The sequence below is a fragment of the Peromyscus leucopus genome, chromosome 19 (assembly GCF_004664715.2).
Source record: "Peromyscus leucopus breed LL Stock chromosome 19, UCI_PerLeu_2.1, whole genome shotgun sequence".
In the NCBI taxonomy this organism is placed as follows: Eukaryota; Metazoa; Chordata; class Mammalia; order Rodentia; family Cricetidae; genus Peromyscus; species Peromyscus leucopus.
Window position 1 is genome coordinate 15,410,956 of NC_051079.1, and position 20,901 is coordinate 15,431,856.

The following is a 20,901-nucleotide window of genomic DNA, read 5'->3' on the forward strand; positions in this document are numbered from 1 at the left end:
ATCTGTAGGAGGTGGAGTTCTTTTCAGAGTTTAAAATTGATTTCAATATGAGAGTTTTCCTTATAAGCCATCTCCAATCTTTTATGGGGTGAAACTGTGCACACAAATATACATCTATGCACACAAAAGATTTGAGCTGATTTTTTTTCACTCAATAATGAGAATGAAGTTTAACAAGATTCACCAAGGTCATCAGATAGTAAGGAGTGGTTCAAACTCAGAGGTGGGCATGGGAGTCACTGTTCTCTTCTTTATTTTATTTTATTTTATTTTATTTTATTTTATTTTATTTTATTTTATTGGTTTTTCAAGACAGGATTTCTCTGTGTAGCTTTGTGCCTGTCCTGGATCTCGCTCTGTAGACCAGGCTGGCCTTGAACTCACAGAGTGCTGGGATTAAAGGCATGTGCCACCACCGCCTGGCCTCTTCTTTACTTCTCTTTCCTGTTTTGAGTCAATATCCAAACTGTCAAGACCCTTTTCTACTTTCCAATCCCACCCACTTCCCCATCGATGCCAGTATTTCTCTAGGACATCAGCCCCAGAGGGCTTGCATATGCCCTGGAATGCATGACTGATTGTCTTTGCCCCACTCTTGTCTTTAAGCAGGGATCCTGCTAGAACCTCCTCTTAGTGTTATCATAAAGGTCGTGTGAGCTAATGCAGCGTGCTCAGCCCAGAACATAGTAAGCACCTCATCCCTGCCATCCTTGAAGTTGCCTGGATCTTTCTATCATGTTACACCCTGGTGGAAGGTTAAGTTTTCTGTGCCTCTTGGATGTCTGCCCTTTGAGCCTACAGCTCAAGGCCCTTTATGATTTGACTTGCTGCCGACTCTAGACTCCCACTCCTCCTCTTCTTTTCCTCTGCTCTGTGTGCCAGCCCCTCTGAAACATGAGTTCCTGAAGGCATTGTGACAGCCTTCGCCAACTGTATGCCCTCCTTCAGCCTCTCATCCCCGGTGTGTGCTGCGATGCCTGTTCCTTGCCTGGTTTCTCCTTTAGACTACGCACCAAGCTGGCTAGAATAAGATGGCCACTCTTATTCGTCACTACTTCCTCAGAATGCAGCTCGGTTCCTGGCATGTTGTAAGCTCTCCATCATCGTTATCAGACAGCGGGGTCAGTAAGCACACGAGCCCAGGGGAAGGAGGGGGGAAAGGAAATGGGCTTAAGTCCTTTGCAGCCTCAGTACCATTCCAGGTCGCATGCAGCTCTCTCAACAAAGCAAGAAAGGAGAGCCAGAGAGAACTGGAGGTGATGGGCGTTGGGACACCTCCACTGCTCCCTCCCTAATGCCTTATATGCAATAGAAAGCATTTTTCTTCCAAATTTAAGATTTATAACTTCCCAACTTAAAAATCCAAAGAACTGCCTGGGGCTTACAGGACAAGGAGCACAGCCCTAGAGGGGCACATCAGAGCTCTCAGTCTCTGGCCCCATATCCTCCTCTGCCTCATCCACCTCTATTATCTTCTCTCCTCCATTCCCCACTGTAGCTCACTACTGTTAGACACGTCCCAATGATGCACTTCTATCTCCAGGTTCTTCTGGGTGACTAACTTGAGACTATCTAAGTTGTCACCTGCTGCGGGCCGCAGGAATATCATAAGAACTCAGCTGGTCATGGCAAAGTCACTACCTGGAGGGATCAGGGAATTCCTCCAGAGGAAGCCAAATCCCAAGGAGTTTTTGGTGTTACTTGGCTTGTTATATGTCAGCTGTCTTCTGTTATGAAAATCATGTGTGCCTTCATAGTTTTCCCAATTGACTTTTCCCTAAGAAGGGCTAACAGTGTAGACTGATCACTCTCTGGACATACACATTCCAGGTATTTGGAGAACAGCCTCAGGAAAGGCTTTCTCTGGAATCAGATTATCTCCCTTAGCCACTTTCAAGGACTATAGGAAACACCACCCAGGTGGGTGCCCAACTTCCGAGGACTAACAATGATAACAGCCTACATGCAAGTCTCCTGACTTATGGTAAATTCCACAAGGAGACACTGCCTAGGAGAGGTGGACATTAAGTAATAGCTTTACAAAATTTAGCTCGGACCCTCCCTTTATATACCGGGACTTCCAGGGCACAGGTCGGAGAAGAGAAAAGAGAATGGAAGAACTAAATGAGTAAGAACTTGAGAGGAACGAACTGAGATGGAGAAGAACTAGATTGAAGGGCTAAAAGAGAGGACTAGAGGAACAAGATGGAAGATGAGGAAGAGCCAGATGGGGAAGAACAAGATGAGGCAGTGCCAGATGAGAGAGAAGGAGACGGGAGAGGAGCTGATAGGGGAAAGAACAAGATAGATGAGAACCTAGGAGGGACAGAACTATATGAAGGAATTCAGATAGAACCTAGAGGGGACAGTAGATAAATATAGAGAGAAATTAGGCAAGAAAGGAGCTAGGCATGAGAGCAGAATAGAAGCTGTGTTGAGAGAAAACTATCACAGAATAATAAAGTGTATGAACTAAGGAGTTTCGTGTACATAGATTCATTTCTTCTCATTAAAGATTAATTATCAGCTGGTTGTAGATTCTTCCCGGACCCTGGGAGGGGACTGTCGAGGGGCTGGACCCCCATAGTCCTCAATAGTCACCACTTTGAGAAATTTCCCTTATGTTCCTGGCATCATGTACTCCTGGCTACAGTAAGACTTGCAGACATGTCCAACCCATAGTCCAGAGGCCACATGTGGTCAAGGATAGCTGTGAATGTGGCCCAACACAAAACTGCAAACTTAACCTAAAACATTTTGAGTTGTCTGGTTGTGTGTGTGTGTGTGTGTGTGTGTGTGTGTGTGTGTGTGTGTGACTTTTGTGTATGATTTGACTGTGCAGTTCTCAAACATGAACATTGTATATAATAAGTTATATCATCATATTGTAGTATCAAAAAGTTGGCCATGCAGCAAGTTGAGAGCCCTTGGTATGGCCCATCATGCCATATTGTATTGACTACTGCTTTTCTTATTAGAGTTCCAAGTGCCCAAACTAACATTTGCTATTTGGAAAAGCTAGCCTCACCATTTGTGAAACAGATATCCAGGTGAATTATTGATACCTTCTGAGTTCATGAATTCTTTTGTAAAAATGAAGGTGATAAGTCTACCTACAGATTTTATGCCTGACATGCTGACCTAGCCCTGGAATGTAGACCGGAAAAAATCAGAATGAGAAGATCAAAGTTCTCAAAAACATGAAGCGGGCACTGAGACATGTCTCCTTGGAAGATGGCCAACCAAAAGGCCTGCAAGCAGGGAGCAGTGTTGGATTAGAGAAGCACAGAGGTGGCTGACAGCTGACTCCTCCCCTTTTCTATAGTCTGTAGACTGATTGACTGACCCCAGGCTAGCACTACCACACAGTTGTTCACAGTGGACTCACACCTGGGTGCCCACTCTTTGGTTTTCTCAGGTGCTGCCCACCCTCTCCTTCTCTACACCCTTGCCAGCTTTAGGTCCTGAGGTGGCCAATAGGATGCTGAGATGAGGGAGACCATTCTGTATCCAGGTGAGAAAGAGTGAACCCTCACTTTTTCAAAACCTTCTCTGAGAGATTTTTAGCTTGTTATATTTATGTAGCAATGGGAAAATGGTTAACTGTGTAAATTTTCTGTATTTTCCATGGACGGTTATTTATGGAGGGGGGCGTTTTTAACTCAAGTGCTAGAAATGTTAAATCATCATAATAAATTCATGCTATTCAGACTTTCTTACATTGTAATAATTTTTTTCTGAGCATGAATGAGGAGATCCATGAGTCCTTTAATATGCCATTATGTATTTCTTCTCAGAATGACACAGCTTACTACATCAAGCTGGGGAAGAACAGAAGGAGATTTACTGTCTCGGGGGTGGGAGAAGTTGAAGGATGCTGTGTGAGAAGACCGACTTGGAGCAGTGATCACCAAAAGAACTCTGGTCCCTTTGGGCTTCTCCTGGGGTGGAAGGAACAGCCACAGCCTGGGTCTGTTTGGCATTTCAGCCCCACCCCTTCTCACCTGAGCTTGGGAAGGTTCACTGAGCAGAGAAATGGGATCAGGGATGCCGTGGCCTTACATCTTCTGTCCAGGGACAGATATCATAGTGAGGCTGGGGTAGAAATGAAAAACACATCTGCTCATGATGACAAATTCTTATCCAAAGCATTAGGCTGGTAGACAGCCATCTTACTAGAACATTCTTTCTCATCTCACTAGAACATTCTTTCTCCCTCGTCTTCCCTCCTCACCTGCAATCTCATGAATCCAATCTCTGGATTCATGGCCATTCTCAAACTCTCAAGGAATCTGTTATAAAAAAAAAAAACTCAGATATCACTAGTCTTGGGTGAACTCTGAAGTACTTTGTCTTGGGAAAGTGCATCACTCTGGATGCCTAGCAGCACACAGTACAGTGGAGCAGAAGGTCAAGGTGAACTGAAGTGCTGTTTTCCTCAAGGTCAGTGCAGATAGAAGTCTGGATAGCAGCCCTTGCCTAGCTTTCCTAGGCAAAAGAGTGGTGTGTTTAAAGATGTGGAGTCTGGAGATCCAAGGTAAACGTGATACTTAGTGTTGTCAACTTGGCAGGACCAATCATCTGGGAGACAGGCCTCCAGGCACACTTTGATGAATTATCTAGGTTATGTTAGCCCCTGAGAACACTATGGATATTATCTTTTTCAGGAAGACTCACCCACTATGGGTGGCACCATTCCCTGACAGGGATCCTGGAGTGTATAAGGGCAACTGAGCAACAGTACCCATGCATCTCTCTCTACTTCCCAGCTGTTTCAAGCTTCTAACTGCTCTGCCTTGGACTGTAAGCTAAAATAAACCTATTCCTCCTTAAGTTGCTTTTATCAGAGTGTTTCATCGTAGCACCATTAGAAAAAGAGAGTGAGCAAACTCACAAACAGCCTTCAATGCTCAGCCTACGCTGAGCAAGGCCCATGGGAAGGGACTTGGGAGGTCCAACCCTCTGTAGCCGTGTATTGTCTCCCTGGTGCTCCGTTAGCATCCTCGGCTCAATTCCTGTCTGTGTGACAGTGTTCAAGTCCCTAGACCAGTCCAAATTGAGTGTCTCAGCCTGTATAGTGTAGACGACATACACATTCACACCTGCCTTTGCCTTTGCCTTGCTCAAATCAGGGACCCGATGAAAGGTTGTTCACATACCTACTGGGATGCACACTAGGTATTTTCACAATTTATCTGAAGGCTGGCAGGTGACAGCAGACCTCTCTGAACCATGGAGAGCTAGGGACTCCATGACTGCCAGCAAGAACTGACCTGTCAATTCCCAATCATTGCTGCTTCCCGTGGCATGTCCTGCCTCAGGCAGGGCTTCCAGCTCCTTCCTGGCCCCAGCAGAGTAACCTAGCGCCCCAATTTTAGAGTGCTGCATACCTATTTTTCTCCAGTCTGGGACTTTATTACACACCTGGCTTTGCAGACCTCGGCCTAGATGAATGGCAGCAGCAGGCAAAGCTGAGAGCTGGTCCAAGACTGGGATTCCTGAGCTGTAGAGGCTTCTACTGGTGCAGGGACTCATGAAGTTGGCCTGGCCTAGCTGCCTTGAGAGGCATGTGTCATAGGTTTTTCAGGTTAGAGTCCATGACTCCCAGGCAAAATATGCCTTCCAGTTCCTGAGAGACCGACCACTCACTCTCTCAGGCAGTGAAGTTTTCAGGCTACTTTGTGTTTCTCTGTATGTTTCCTCATAAGTCAAGGAACCATGGAAGCTTGACAGGACAATTGGTGTTCGACACTAAGCTTGTGTACCCTGTAAAGTTTGCAAATGTCATTGTATCGTAGCAACTACAACTGTATTGATCCTGAAAAATTGCCACTATAATCTGTATATTCTGTTTCTGATAAAGGTATAAAAAGTCTGATGGCTCTCGATAAAATTGCCACAGCTTAAGTTTTGCTGTGGACCCGCCCAGCCTGCCTGATTCAGTTCCTTGTGCCATCACATCAAGTGACCTTGGCCCTGTTAGTAAGTGTGGACACTTACATACTGGGATGCTGTAGATGACTCTTCCCACACACACACACACATGTGCACTGTCCTTTCACACCTGTCCTCTCTATTCAGAACAGAATAAAGAGAGCTGGGGAGGTAGTTAAGTAAGGTTGCTTGCTTTGTAAGCAGAAGGACCAGAGTTCAATCCCCAAAGCCCCAAAAAGCTAAGTGTTATGGTGCACACCTGTAATCCCAGCACTGGGGAGGCAGAAACAAAGGGCTTACTAACCACCCAGATTAGCCTATTTGGCAAATTTCTGGCCACTGAGAGATAGTGCCTCAATAGAAGGTGGACAGTGCCTGCAGAATAATACCTGAGTCAACACACCACACCACACACACACACACACACACACACACACACACACACACACACACACTGGAATCCCTGGTGATACTGCTTTCTGTCTGAGTAGTTGTGATCATTTGAATGTATTTGGTCCCAATAGCTCAGAGGGAGTGGCATTATGAGGAGGTGTGGCCTTGTTGGAGGAGGCTGGATGACACACACCTCTAATACAGACCTTGAGGTTGGAGGGCACACCTTTAATCTGGGCCACACCTTCTGTTGGAAGTGTGTCACTGTGGGTTGGGCTTTGAGGTCTTTTTCTCAAGCTTCACTCAGTGTGACAGTCAGTTGACTTCCTGTTGCCTGCAAGATGTAGGACACTCAGCTATTTCTCCAGCACCATGCCTGCCTGCATGCCACTGTGCTCCCCTCCATGATGGACTGAACCTCGGAACTGTAAGCAAGCCCTCTCAATTAAATGTTTTCTTTATAAGAGTTGCTGTGAGCTCGGCAGTGATGGCACATGGACTTTAATCCCAGCATTCAGGAGGCAGAGGCAGGCGGATCTCTGTGAGTTTGAGGCCAACCTGAACTACAGAGTGAGTTCCAGGAAAGGCGCCAAAGCCACACAGAGAAACCCTGTCTCAAAAAAAAAAAAAAAAAAGAGTTGCTGTGGTGTCTCCTCACAGCAATAGTAAACTCTAAGAAAGACAGTATTCAGGCTGCTTGAGGAAAGGTGGAATGGACAGGGAACTGCTATTGGCCACAGTTGTTGGCTTTTATTTTTTCAATATTTTTTCTTTATTTTTAATGGCCTGTTATCCATATGCAGTACAATGTGGGCTTAACGTTTGGAGATTAAATAGGAGCCACCCAACTATTTTGTGCTAAGCTTAGAATACAGAAAACTTCTAGAAGTGATTCAAAGAATTCCTGTATAGCCTTCACCCACAGTCTTCAGAGTTCACACTGTTGCTCATTTGCTTGGTCACTCACTCAGACACACACACAACCATACCATTATTGTTTTCAAATATACTTGAGGGTAAGCTGAAGATCCACTACCCTCTGTCTCCCAAGTAGTCCCAAAAAACAAGGGCAGCTTCTTCATAACTGAGGTGATCAAAATCAGGATATGGGCAATATACCATCATCTAATATAATGCACAGACCTCGTTCAGCTGATATTCCTTACAAAAACCAGTCCCATGAGCACATTCTGGCCAAGGTGCTAATCCAGAATCATGAATTGTGATGAGCTGCCACATTTCTTTAGGGGAGTATAAACCATTTATTTAATAGAGTATTCCCAATGTGGGCTCATCTGACATTTCCTGATAGTTTGAGTCAGATTATACATTTTTGCAAGAAAAAGCGGTGCCATGTCCTCAGGATGTGGAACAGGAGGCTCCTGACAGCTTCATCGCAACCCATGAGACATGAGCCAGGATCATCTGGGTAAGGTGATGTTGGCCAGGTTTCTCTGCTGTGAAAGGACTTCTCTTTTGTCATTTATCACTATCTTGGTGGAGGAGGCTCTTTTGAGACCATGTACTTGTTGTTTCTCAAAGTTTTATCAGTGGAATCCATAATCCAGCAAAATTTCCACACCTCCCAATGAAAACCTGTCTCCCACGTTGGGCCCCTGCCTTCCATTCCACCAGCCCAGTGCTAGAGACTGAGAGCAGAGTGTTTGCTTCTTGTCCTCAAAGTATTCCCTGGGGTGAGAGCTACAAACCCCAAGCCAGGCAAGCCCAGCCAAGGGATGCTCCTCTGAGGGAAATAGGAGGTCCTCTGAAACAATTGTACTTGAAGGGACAAGAAGAATTTGAATGGTCAGAAGTCTGGAGAAGCACGACAATCTGTATCCATAAACCAATCTTCAGGGTCCCAGTAGGGTGCTGGGACAGTGGCCATCACTCAGGAGCTCCCAGCACCCCAGGGAGATTGGTACCTCTAGATTTACTTCTGATCTCTATTCAGAATGGGGCCAGGTGAGCAGGGAGGCATTGCTGAGAGTGTGCAGGGCAGGGCATGAGGCCATGGAAGGACTCCTCCAACCCTGCCACTTCTTATACAGGCAGTAAACGCTCTGTACCAGGCCTGGAGCCAATGCTGATGTACTTGCTTGCTAAATGGGAGGATATCTCCAGCCCAGCAAGCAGTCTTCTGCCTAGAGCTGAGGGCAGAATAAAGGGATGGAAGGAATACTGTGTGAGCCTCTCTTTCTGGGGATGCATGCCATATGTAGGGATGGGCTGTGAGCACCTACAGTATGCTCCACCTCTGCACTTGCTCCTGTCCACTGCCCCTTCTAGCACTTGGCAGAGAGCTTCAGATACCCTGGAGTTGGGACAAACCTTGAGACCCAAGAGACTCACTCACTCCTTAGAGAAGGAAACTGATGTGCAGAGATTTGCACCTCCCTGGGAAAGCCTGAGTCCACTTGTGTGGCCTGTAGTTAGACTGTGTACCTTTGAGGTTTGATAACCCAGCCAAGAGGCTTCTGAGCCTCAAGTCACATGTGTGTTCTGAACAGGGAAATCTGTCCATCATAATGGCAACACTAAGAGAGAGATTTGCTGTCAGGAAGACCTGGATTCAGTCCCAGCTCAGCTATGCACTCACTCTGAGCCCTCCACACTCCACTGAAACTTACCTGTATTGTGAGGTGTTGGGAATAACTAGGGTGGTGTCATGATGACTAAGCGCACCAGTTTAAACAAGGTCCTATGCCTTTTCAGCATAGTCCCTACCCTGTCCCTAGGGTATTTTGTAGTTATTCAGGTTCGATGTCCTCTGTTCTTCCATGCCTTCCACCCTTGGTCATCTTAGCACCCACTCGTCCTCCAGCACTTGGATCAGGTGCCTCCTCCCCAGTCTAGGCTGCTTGCCTCCCCTCTTCTAGCTACCTGGCCTCATGCAGTTGTCTTCTGACTGTCTAGGAATGAGGAACAAGGGCAGCCTGTTTTAGTCCGGGTTCCAACTGCTTTCATGCAGTGTATGACTTAGGGCAAGTTACCTACCTTGTCCAAGTTTCGGGTTGTTTCCATCAAGGAAAGCGACATCACCTTACAGATTGACCTCCAGGATTACAGATGAAAACCAGCATCTCTGTAAGGTACTGGAAGGTTTGTTCATTGCCTTGACCTCTTCCCTCTAATCCTGAGCCCAGTGGTATGTGCACTATGAATGGTTGGACACATTAGGGGGAAAATGCTGTCCCCCTGTGAGTTTTACTTAAAAGTAGAGCTATGGAGGTCAAGTCTAACCCAAAGAGAAAGGCCTGATGATTGAAGCTGAGGCCCTGTGCAGGGCTGCACTGGTGTGAAGTGAGGCTTAGGCAAGTGTGTGGGGCCTTCCCAGTGGGACCTCGTGTTAGTTTATAAGGCTACACATCCTGCCTACACTGGTAGAAACGACCCACAATGGCCTCATTCCTGAGGACTCTCTCTGATGTTCAAGAGGAAAGCAGGGAGTAGAAAACCAAGATGACAGCTAGTTCCTGGTCCCCTGGATCTCATGTCACCCCAAAGTCCATGCCCCCCCCAAACATGGGTCCCAGGAAGAGATGGGGAGGAGCCATGACAAAAATTAGTCACAATGGAGATCCTGAAGACAAGAGGCCTTAGCTGGAGAAGCAAGAGGCTTCAGAAGTGGTTAGTGATGTAGGAATCAGTCTATATTCAATCTTAAGAATACTTTAAGGGTTTTTCCTGAGTTCAGCATCCTGGGAAACAGCTGACATAGTATAAAGTGCTTTCACTTTTCCAGTAGCTGCAGAAAATGTTAGTAAATATAACATTTATTTTGATTTAATTTCCTCTTGTTAATAACAAATAAGGAAGCTAACTTGGATTTGAGGCTTCTCTCTCTCTCTCTCTCTCTCTCTCTCTCTCTCTCCCTTTCTTTCTCTCTCTGTCCCTCCGTCCCTGTCACCACCAGGGACACACTGGCCTCGTGGGGGCACCACTTTCTCCCCTCCAGAACTCCAGATGCAGCATGAGTTCATCGTGAGAAAGAAGCACAGCGGTTATTTTAGATGTAGCCGTTTTATAAGCAAACTGGAGATCTGCAGGAAGTAGGTGGTGAGAAGGGAGGAAAGGAAGACACGGCGCAAGGGTGTAGGGTGCAAAGAATATGCTACCAGGAAAGACTGACAGCCAGAGGGAGACAGGGGACCTGACAACAGCCCTTCAGCTCCAGGCAACCTTTTAAAGGGACTTACCTTTTTTAGCCACATTTTTTCCTCAAGAATAGTGACAATAGTCGTAGAATTATTATGGAGAATAGATGAGAATCTAATTAAATAGCTCTCACCACCACAACATCTAGCACAGGGCAAGCACCCCACAAGTGATAGTTACACCCATGTCTCAGAGAGTGGAGTCTCATTCAAATCCCTGATCGTACCACTGCTAAGGCAAATCACTGCCTAGTTCTGTCCATCCTCTCTAGAAACAAGACATGGTGTGACATCATATGCCTGTAATCCCGGAAGGCTGAGGTAAGTTCAGGGCCAGCCTGAACTACTTGGTGAGACTGTGGGGGGAGGGGAGTGAGCTGAGGTACTACCATCAACCCACCAGGCATCTAACTAAAGACCCATATACACTGGAAAAACCTCAGTGGAGGACAGAAGGAGCCAGAGTCAGGCTGGAAGGCCCGATTGCGCCCTTTCCCCATCAAATTAGCTTGCAGCATGAGGCCATCTGAAGCAGAGGGAAGGCTGCAACAGATAGGAGCAGTCACAGCAGCCTCAGGGATGCTCATGGAGTAAGGAAAGAGCAGAGGATGCAGGGGTGTCAGGTGTCAGCTAACTGGGGACCCTGAATGAGAGTAGCAGCAGCCAGGTGTATATGCACCCAGCATGATAAAGATTGTCCCGGGGTGGTGTGGGCTGGCTGAGCTTTCCAAAAACTAACATAAGTGGCATGGTGTCAATTTTAAGCTCTGGGTGGAATGCCAGCAGTCAGTGGAATATAATTAAGGGAAGGTGAGGAGAGGACTGTAGCCCAAACTACACTCATTCTGAGCATGTATTCAGTCAAAGATTGTGTGTGTGTGTGTGTGTGTGTGTGTGTGTGTGTGTGTGTGTTTGTGTGTGTTTGTCCACTTCTCAGTACTTTAGGGGTGGTATTATCCCCATTTAAAGAAATCAAGGCTCACAAACATTGACCAACTTTTCAAAGTGGCACAGAAGGAGCTGGAGGGAACTGGGAGTGGGATCCTGATGAGTCACAGCACAAGCCTTCACACTCTCAGCTCTCAGACACTGGTCTCTCCACCTTCTCTTAATAGCGCAACTCCTGGTTGGATCACCATCACTATCTGCAGAAGTGAGGTCAAGCAGAATTACCTGAAGGGCTTCATAGAAAGGCTACCAGGAGAAAGGATCTGGGGTCAAAAGAGGAGTCTGGGGGAGCAGGAGCTAGCTAGCTAGGCCTGGAGCAGCTGGGAGTGTTGGGGACCAGAGGCAGGAGCCAGAGTGGCAAGAATTTGAAGGGAGGAGAGGAGGTGGTTTATGGTGATGGATGGGAGTTTAAAGCAAAGAACTGAAGGCCAGAAACCCAGTGGAGGGGTGTTTTGGCTATGCAGCTTACTCCACATGTGCCATTAGCACTACTTCAAAGACATTTTCAGAACATCTACCTCTTTGGAACAAGCCCCAGTGATCTATAATTTGTCCTTGCAGGCAGAGTGACTCAACAGTGATGACAAATCTAACTGCCAGAAGTTAATAGTCTATTGAAGGTGATACATCAGTGGCAGCTAATAATTTGTGTTTGAGGAGAGATTCTATTTTGGGAAATGGCCAAGTGGCATTCGCGGTCAAGTCTGATGCTGTTGCCTTGGGCTAAGCTGAGCTGGGTCCCTGAGCTCAATGCTCACATATCCCTTTATCCACCTTACCGGGCAGGCAGGCAAGCAAGCAGGCAGGTAGATTCTAGATTCAGCCTGATTCACACACCAGCCCTACCAGCCTATACTAGAAGGATCTGTAGAGGAGTTGCCAAGCTCCCCAGACACTAATAGCACTCACTGGGAGATGGAGACAGTGCAGCAGAGAGGCTCTGGCTTGTCTGTGACCCGTTCTACCAGTGCTCTGAATGTGGAAGGGATAAGGAAGAATGGGACAAAGCCAACTCTTTAGAACAGCTGAAAGGAGACAGGAAAGAAGTCAATGAAAGGCCTCAGTGTTATTTTTCATATTGGCAGCATTGAGAAGGGGAATGTGAAAAAGACTTGGACTTCAAAAGGGGTAGTGGAAGAGCTGGAAGAACTTTGCAAGACCTTCTTGGGCATGCCCAGTCACTGAAAAGGTCCTGGGGATAGATCCAGGGTCATGCTTGAAGACAGCGCCACCCTACAGGATGGCCATAGAGAGACCATATTGGTCAACTTCCTCCCTTCTGTTAGACCTCGGTGCAGTGTAAGCAATGCTTAGGGGAGAAGTGAAGTATGTAGTGATGAAGCTCCTTGTATCTGCCACCTGTGTCAAAGTGACTCATAAACTAATAGGTGAGGCAACTAGGGGCTGGGCACACAGGCTGCATGATGCAGCCAACCTTGCTTGGAGTTATGCTCTAAATAAAAGGGTTATAGTAATGAACAGATTGTCTCTTGCAAACAGGGGCTTTATAAAATGACACCCTGCACTGCAGGGGGTGCGTATCAGTAGTGGAGGGGTATAAGCTAGAGGACATAAAAGAGAAATTGGTGTAAACTTGACTTGGGCTATCTTGACTATGCAGATCAAAAGTGTTTTGCTATTAAGGATGTGTGAGCCATGGGGCCCATAGCTCCCTGTAATCTCATGGAACATAACATTCAGCAAGCTTTCAAGGGCTCTGTACCTTGCCTCAGAGGTTAATAGATTGCATTTTGTGCTCAATATGCTGAACACACAGTAGTTGCTTGGTGTGCAGTCTTGCCATTCAGGGTTTATTTTATACAACTGGTACATTCATGATGCTCTGGTGATGGCATCTCTCTATTCAGCCATGTGTTGTAGAGACAGAAATGGCTGACAAGCATCTCAGCCAATCTGTCTCTGGTGACAACTCCAAGGGTCCCCACAGCCTGCCATCTCTGTGGCAGGCTATTGTCCAAGACACAAGAGTGACATTGGGTGATGAATACAAAGGAGAAGATGGTGTGGTAAGTGCCCTCGGGCCTGAGAGTGACCGGGAGCTGAAGTTGACTCTCTCTAGCTGGTATGATGTATTTAGGTTCTTAATATCCTACAGAAACCATAGTTTAACATAGTTCAAGCCTCAAAACCTATAAACCCTCTCTCATTGCCCAGAGAATGTTTTAGAAAATACTGTTCTACCCCTCACAGGGGTATTACAATCTCAGACATGCAGCTACTGGAAGGTAACTCTTCCAAGAAGTCTGACTTCCTGGGATGGGCAGAGCTGGCTTTCTCTTGAGTTCAGATCCTGTTGGAAGACCTGGGCATGGGAATTAATTTAGGGATAGTAGTCTACTCTCTCATAGAACCATCCCACAGTGGAGTCACAGCTTTAAATCCCTGTCCATGTTTGCTGATACATGAGGTCTTTAGGTGACACTTCTGGGAACTGAATGAGACACATGGGACGGGGCCTTGGCACCAGTAGGAGATGTGGGAAAAGGGGTGGTGGTCCATGGGTGCCAGAGAGTTCTCTGCAGCTCTTCTTATCACCGCCCTTGCCACCCCTCTTTGGAGAAGCCAAGCAGGAGTGAAGCAATGCCCCACACTCCAAAATGATGGATGGCCTCCTGCTCCCCAAGGCTCAATTTCCCTCCTGCAGAACTTCAACTATACAACTTCCCTACCCCTAACTATGAATTGTGATGAACTCTTGGATCCTGTTCATCCCTAGACCAGAGTTCAGGGTTGAATGCTGAGAACTAGGCGAGAAAGGGGTAAGAGCACTGAGAAAGTACTTTTCATGAAGGACCTGAGAAAAACGTGGCTGGCATTCCTCTGTCCAAGCTATCACTCAGGAGTCCCACTCCTGGTCTCCAGTAAACCCTGTTTCTTGTCCTTTCCCATTTAGGACATTACTCACCTGCTCCCAAGGCATCCAAGACATTCTATGTCTAAGTGTGGGCAGACAGCACTCAAAAGAGGGTTCCCAGAGTGGAACTCCAGCTCATCTCCCTATACACTCTCCCCAGGACATGAACTCCAAGGGCATCATCCATGCTCCTGTTTTCTCCATCCAGGCAAACTGTCCTTGCAGGTGCAGGGTCTAGAGCAAAAGGCTCTGTGGCCAAGTTGGGATTGTGTCCCTCCCCTCACTGGAGACATAACATCACCTTGGCAGACTCTAAGTCCATCCTCAGGTCAGACAGGTCGGCTTTCCATTGGTCAAGGGGAAATGAGGACCGTGATGTTTATGCCTAGGCACTGTGACCATTCTCCCCCAGGAAGCCCAAACCATGGATTTGCAATGGAGACTTTCTCAAATATAACAGTTGAAGTTTTCTTCGGATGAACAGGCCTGCCTTTTATTGTTCCCACACACTGCTGGGGTCACAGTGAGGACCTGTATGGCAGATCCCAGGAAAAGAAAGGTCCTGGACAGACCTTGACACCTTGAAACACAACTGGAAAGAACCTGAGAGGCACAGAGCAGTAAGAACTCTTTTGAGTTGTTGTTGTTTTTTTTTAAACTGTGCTTTATTTAGGGCTAAGCTGGAGAAAGCGTCATCCAATAGTTACAGAAGGTTACAAGGAGTTTTCGGGAGTCAGTGTGAAAAGAGCAGTTGTACTGAACTGCAGCTGATTTTTTTTTTTTTTTACAACATCTGGACATCCTAAAAGGAGGAGTCAAGAGAAAGAAAAAGAAAACTAAATGAAGTAAAACAACAACATAACAGACAGAAAGAAAAGGGAGGAGGCCTGAGAACAACCAGAATTTCGTCGTTCTAAAGGAAAAAAAAATGGTAGTTCCGAGACCCCTCTGGCCTCCAGATGGACATCAATGAGAAGTTCTTGAGGCAGAATGCACAGCAAGTCTTCCCAAGGGTGCAAATAAATTATAATAAATATGTTATACTTTAAAATATATGTGTTCTTAAATAATTCAGTGTTTTTTCTGATTCTGAGTTTTTTTAAGCAATGTCTTTAACTGCTCTAAAGTCATTTACCAAAGATAAATATCGTGCTTTCATTAAATAGTTTTCCTTGTTTTTCTCTATCATTACAATTAAAAGTCCTACAAAATATGCAAATTTATTTACAGAAAAACAGAGCCGGCATCATTTAAACATCCCTGTTTTTCAAAATTCCTTGTAAACAGTTTCAGAAATTCTTCAAAGATTGTTTGTTTTTCTCTCTCTTGTTTAAGGTTTTGTGTGTGTGTGTGTTGTCTAGTTGTTTGAAGATGAAAAGTTCCCAGTTCTCCCTGACCTGGAAAGTCTCCGAACAAGCACAGAAGGCGTGTGAAGCAGAGGTGAGGAGGGCGGAGAGAGCGCGCACGCGCGCGGCTCCCGGGCGGGCGGGCGAAGCGAGAGGCGGCAGGACGCTTCCGGAGAGACGCTTCCTTGCGGAGGGGCGCTTCCGGCTGGAGCCCGCAGGTCTGGACAGTCCGGCCTGGCCCTTGGGGACCCAGTCCGACAGCACTCGCGGGGAGACGGGATCGATGCTCAGTCTAAACTCTACAGAAGTACAGTCCTACAACATCTGGGATTTTAGCATAACGCTAACTTCTATAAGGTTTTTTTTTTCCTTTTTTTATTTTTTATTTTTTTGCTTTCCTCTAATTTTTTTTCTTCTATGATATAGGTATTTTAAACTTTTCCTTTTAAAATTCTGTACAACTATTATGATTTTAAGAGGGGGAAGAGTTAGAAGCATTTACAGACTTTTCACAACAATTACCTTGCCTTCGAAGTCCCCTGGTTCCCCTTGTGTTCTCACTCTTCATGGTTAATGATTTAATATCTTTGTTGCTTTCCCCAAATATCCACCAGTGTGTTTATCTTAACAGCTCCATCCGGACATATAATACAGAAAACCATAGGAAAGTTTCAGAGACTTCAATGGGGGTAATCAAAGCGCCTCTCGAAGTATCAAAGAACTAGTATCTTGCTGTTTTAAAAGCGTTGAAGCAATATTTTTTCCTGTTTTTTTTTCATTTTTTAATTTTTTTGTTTTTTTTTTTTATTATTTTTTATTACATTTTTTCATAGAATCGCTCTAAGCTGTTTCAAGAACAGCCAAGGAGGCAGGAAGGAGTTTGGTCTCCATTCCACCTCTAATTGACAGAGCTACACATCTGCAATAAAAAGTTTGGTCCTTTGGTCCCTAAATAGCTAAAGGAATGACAGAGATGCTCAGTGGCGGCCCCCCAGCCGCCTGCTGGGGACCAGGCCCCCGCTGCTGCACGCTTGCCCCTGCCTGCTTCAGGCGCCCGCGGGCTGGAAAAGCCCCAGGATCGGTGGGCAGCTGCAGTGTCTCCTCCTAGTGCCCAGCCCTTCAGCTTCCCCATCTGGGCTCACGTTATTTTGTTTTAAAGTTGCGGGGTTTTGTTTGTTTGTTTTGTCTCATTTTTCTTCGTCGTCGTCATCTTTATGTCGTGTGTATTTTTCCCCAAACACGTGCCCTCTGCACTCCATAGACGATATACTTTCCTTGAAGAAATGTTACAGTCACACAGAGTGTCTGGAGTCTTCAGCTTGATTGGTATTGGCTGATATGTCAAAGGTGTCATCCAACAGTTCTCATTTATAAATAGAGAGAGAAAGAGGTTTGTTTTTAATGTAGCCCGTTCAGCATCCTGCCCTAAAATGAAGAAAATCAGGGCTGATTAAGCCAAGTGTGAAAACACAGAATGCATCCAAACACCAATAGGATCCTGCCTTTGGGGAAGATGGGATTTCTGGGGGATGGTGGGTGGGAAGGAAGAGAGACCAGTATGAGAATTAGTCATGATCATGATACAGCCAAAAGAAATTCATTCTTCTAGATTCAGACTGAGAAACCACTGGGCAGTCTAGTGATGATGGTTAGAGCTGGGACTTAGAGTTGGAAGAGAATTCTTGATTTGGCTTCCTTAAGAAGGGTTCTGGATTGAGGGACTGCTAGATCTAAGGGAAGAATTTGGGACGGTGGGATATAAATTTGGAATTAGACTTGTCCCAAGGGACCTAGCCCAGATACCATATGTATACAGAAGCCTAGCAAACAAGACAGCAGAATTGTGGCAGGCCAGACCAACCCCCCCCCCCAGCTTGAGGAAAACAAGGAAGACAGAGTGAGCTGCTTCTCAAATTTTGCCAAATCCTTGCCCAGTTTCTAACCAACGACTCCTTCCCCAAGGTCAGTAACTATTTGCGAGGCTGCGTGTATATATATGTATATCTGGATATATGTGTAGAATATATTCACCTGCACATATGTGTATATACATGGATATGTGTGTGTGAATGCATTTGTGCACACACATATGCACATACACAATACTTTCTCATACATGCCAGGGAATTTAGAGGAAAGTCAGAACTTCCAGGGATTGGACAGGAGAACCTAAAAAATGTCAAAATAGATTTAATTATCAAACTTAAACAAATTAGCTGAAACAGTTCTTGGATTCTGTTTCCAATGGTGGTTTTTGTTTTGTTTTGCTTTTAAGGAAAAAAAAAATCATGATCTGACTAGAACCAGAAGGCGAATGCTTAATCATTGTGAATTAACAAATGAGACTCATCTCCATTCTAGCAAGCAGCTTCCACTTATACATGGGGGTGACTGGTTACATCAAGAAAATTATAACTGCAAAGCCCCCACTGGAGGGACAGGTCATGCGTGTATCAATCCATGCTGGCAGGTTTTCACACTGTTGATTCAACAAACAGCAAACCGTACACAGCAGTCTAAACAATTACAACACCAAAGAAAATAATAATAAAATTAAAAAACACTTGTCAAGGACCCTTTTTCAGTTGTAAATAAAAAGTTGCATTTTGCTTTTGTTGCTACTGTTTCTTCCAGACCAACCAAAAATGCCCTCCCGTGACCCCCCCCACCCCGCCCTCCCCACATTCAATTTAGCAGCAGTGGCTACAATACAAACCTTACAATTTTTACCAGGCTCTCTCTCAGAGACTCTGGTTTTGGACTCTAGCTTTTTGGCTTAGAATTTTTTTTTCTTTATCATTTTGTTACTATAGATATTTTGGTTTTGATATTTCCTTTTAAGGTGAGATTTAAAATAGACTAGCTCGAAAAAGACCAAACCTAGGAAAGTGTCAATTGAAAAAGGCCCCCAAATTTCTAGAAAAAAATAAAATCACAATATTTTCAAGTGCAAGTAAATCAACCACGCAGAAATATTTTAAGATGTTTTCCTTATTTTTAAGAAAAAAAAAGAATGGTTTATACAGTTAAACGATCCCATGTTTGATAATTGAGGAATTTGTCTTTTAGTTTTACTAATTTTTTTGTTTTGTTTTGTTCTTTCATTTTGGTTTTTTTTTTTTCTTTCTCTATGTGACATCTAGAGAAGCATTTAAAAAAAAAAAAAACGCTGAACAAGAAAAACCAAACAACAGAAAATAAAACCACTGCAAGCACCGAGAACGAAAAAACGAAAAAGAGCACAACAAAAGAGACCGTGGCAGCACAAGGGTTAAGAGAATGCACGTGTGATCATGACTGGCCAATCATCCACGGGTACGACATCCAAGGAAAAAAAACGCTCCAATCACAGCACCTCCACGAAACTTGACGGCAAGTGTCATGCAACCGATTCTTGGCCTTGTTACATGACGCCATCATGTCACACTGTGAACTTCGAGTTGATGTGAACTTACGGATGGGGGACTTTTCTCCACTTTCATGTCATTACGTGAACTTTAATCCTAGCTCAGCGCGAGACTGTGGTGGATTTGACTGGCCCTGGTTGGGTTGTTGGAATTTGGTCGAATGACAAAAGAAGAAAAGATTTATATATATATATTTATATATGGAGAGAGAGAGAGGGGGGACAAGAGAGTGTGGGGAGAGGGTAGGGAGGGGTAGGGCGAGCGGGATTAGAGAGGGGGAGGGGCAGGGAGAGGGCTGAGGGTAAAAGAAGGGGGAGGAAGAAGTTAAAACAAAAGGAAAAGGAAAAAAAAATATTTATACAGCACCAGACCACAGCATCAGTCTAAAAGCTTGGATGAGAAAACAGCATTCAAATCATAGGGGAACCGAAGGGAACTCAGAGGATGGAAGAAGCCAGCAGACGGACAAGGTGAGCACATCAACACACACATATACACACACAGCTACTTATGCAGACACATGGCACACTGTGAGCAGGAGCAGAACCTAACACGGGGCCCCTAAGGGCACCCATCATGCGTCGGGAAGAGGAAGGGGTACAGGCAGTTTGGTGAGGGGGCCAGAAAAAAAAAATCAGCCCCTCACACCACCGTAGCCAGCAAGCAGGTGTCAGGGAGCAAGCTCTGTTAACACCTTCGGTTCTTTCTCCCCCACGTGTCGAGCTCTCCTCACCTGAGGGCCTGCAGGGGAGCCAGTGTGCCCTGAGAGGCTGTGCACCTGGGACAGCTGAGTCTCCCGAGGCACTCTGCCACCTGTGTAGTCCACCTAGGCAGCACCCTCCCACCTGAGGAGCCCCACCCTCGGAAAGGGTGTCCTGGTCCACCTCTACCCTTCTTTCTTTGCTCTGGCAAACCAACGTCTTTGGTTTAGAGGTGTAGAGTAAATGATATCAAAATCCCTGATGCCCTGTTACATCCTGAGCACTGCCCATTCTTTCGTGAGCACCTCCTACTCTGACTTGCTCACCAGCTGCCCAAGCCAAGGTTGCTCCTGTGCTGGGAAGGCTTCAGAGAGGCCTGCAGCTCTGGCCTGAGAAAGGGGCCTGTAGAGAGCTGCAGCGCGGGGCTGCAGAAGGCAATGTGCTGCCCTTGCCCCTTGTTGCTCGTTCCTTGGCTCTGTGGACCCTTCCTCCATTCTTCTGCCCCTTGCCTTCTCCACACTATCACCGGCAGCTTTCCAGGCTGTCCCATCTCCCTAGCTAGAACCCCCGGGTTAAGAAAAACTGCTTTCACGTTGCTCACTTCTGGGATACCCTGTATCTAGGGTTCCTGCTCCAACTCCCCTCCTGAGGTTAGCTGTGAGCTTGCTCCCTGCTCCCTGTTTCTCTGTAGCACGCAGCCCTGTGCCAAGACCTGCACATTCTCAGTTTGTCTCCAGGGTCTTCCACCCACCAGCCCCTGTGCACTATACTTCCAATCTCTGTCTTGGTTTGCTTAAAAGTAGAAGGGAAGCCTAGACTCTCCCAATGTTGCTGTAGATAAACTCCATTTGCCAAGCAGCTGGGCCCACACATGGCCTCCAGCTCAACCTTCCTTAGAGCACTCCCCAGCCACCCTGGCTGTCAACTCACGCTGGGTTCTTTGCTTTTCCAGCATCAGACCTTGCTTTCACGTGCCCACTACATCCTGATTGCCACCCTCTTCTGCATTTCCAACCCCTCACAGAAGCTCTCTCTGCTGGGCTGCCTGGTTAGAGGGTCCTTTTGGCATAAGAACTAAGGAGTACATTGCCATCGGGTGTCAGCTCTGAAAACTGCAGTGAGAAGATACGCTGGTTCTAC

At 46.0% G+C, this 20,901-nt stretch overlaps 1 protein-coding gene across 40 annotated transcripts in view; it reads right to left on the minus strand.

Moving 5' to 3' along the window:
- Positions 1 to 14,953: 14,953 nt before the first annotated feature.
- The window catches only part of Celf4 (CUGBP Elav-like family member 4), a 210,086-nt gene continuing 204,138 nt past the window's right edge, over positions 14,954 to 20,901 (minus strand). For 23 of the 40 annotated variants that reach the window (XM_028867146.2, XM_028867145.2, XM_028867144.2 and 20 more), the window contains one exon: positions 14,954 to 17,078. Coding sequence is in view for 18 of the 40 variants with exons in the window: in XM_028867127.1 (XP_028722960.1) it covers positions 17,052 to 17,078 (27 nt within the window). In the remaining 22 variants the exon portion in view is untranslated. Of the gene's footprint in view, positions 17,079 to 19,108; positions 19,194 to 20,901 lie in introns of those variants that run through there. The other 17 variants (XR_003734256.1, XR_003734255.1, XR_003734254.1 and 14 more) reach the window with 2 other exon arrangements.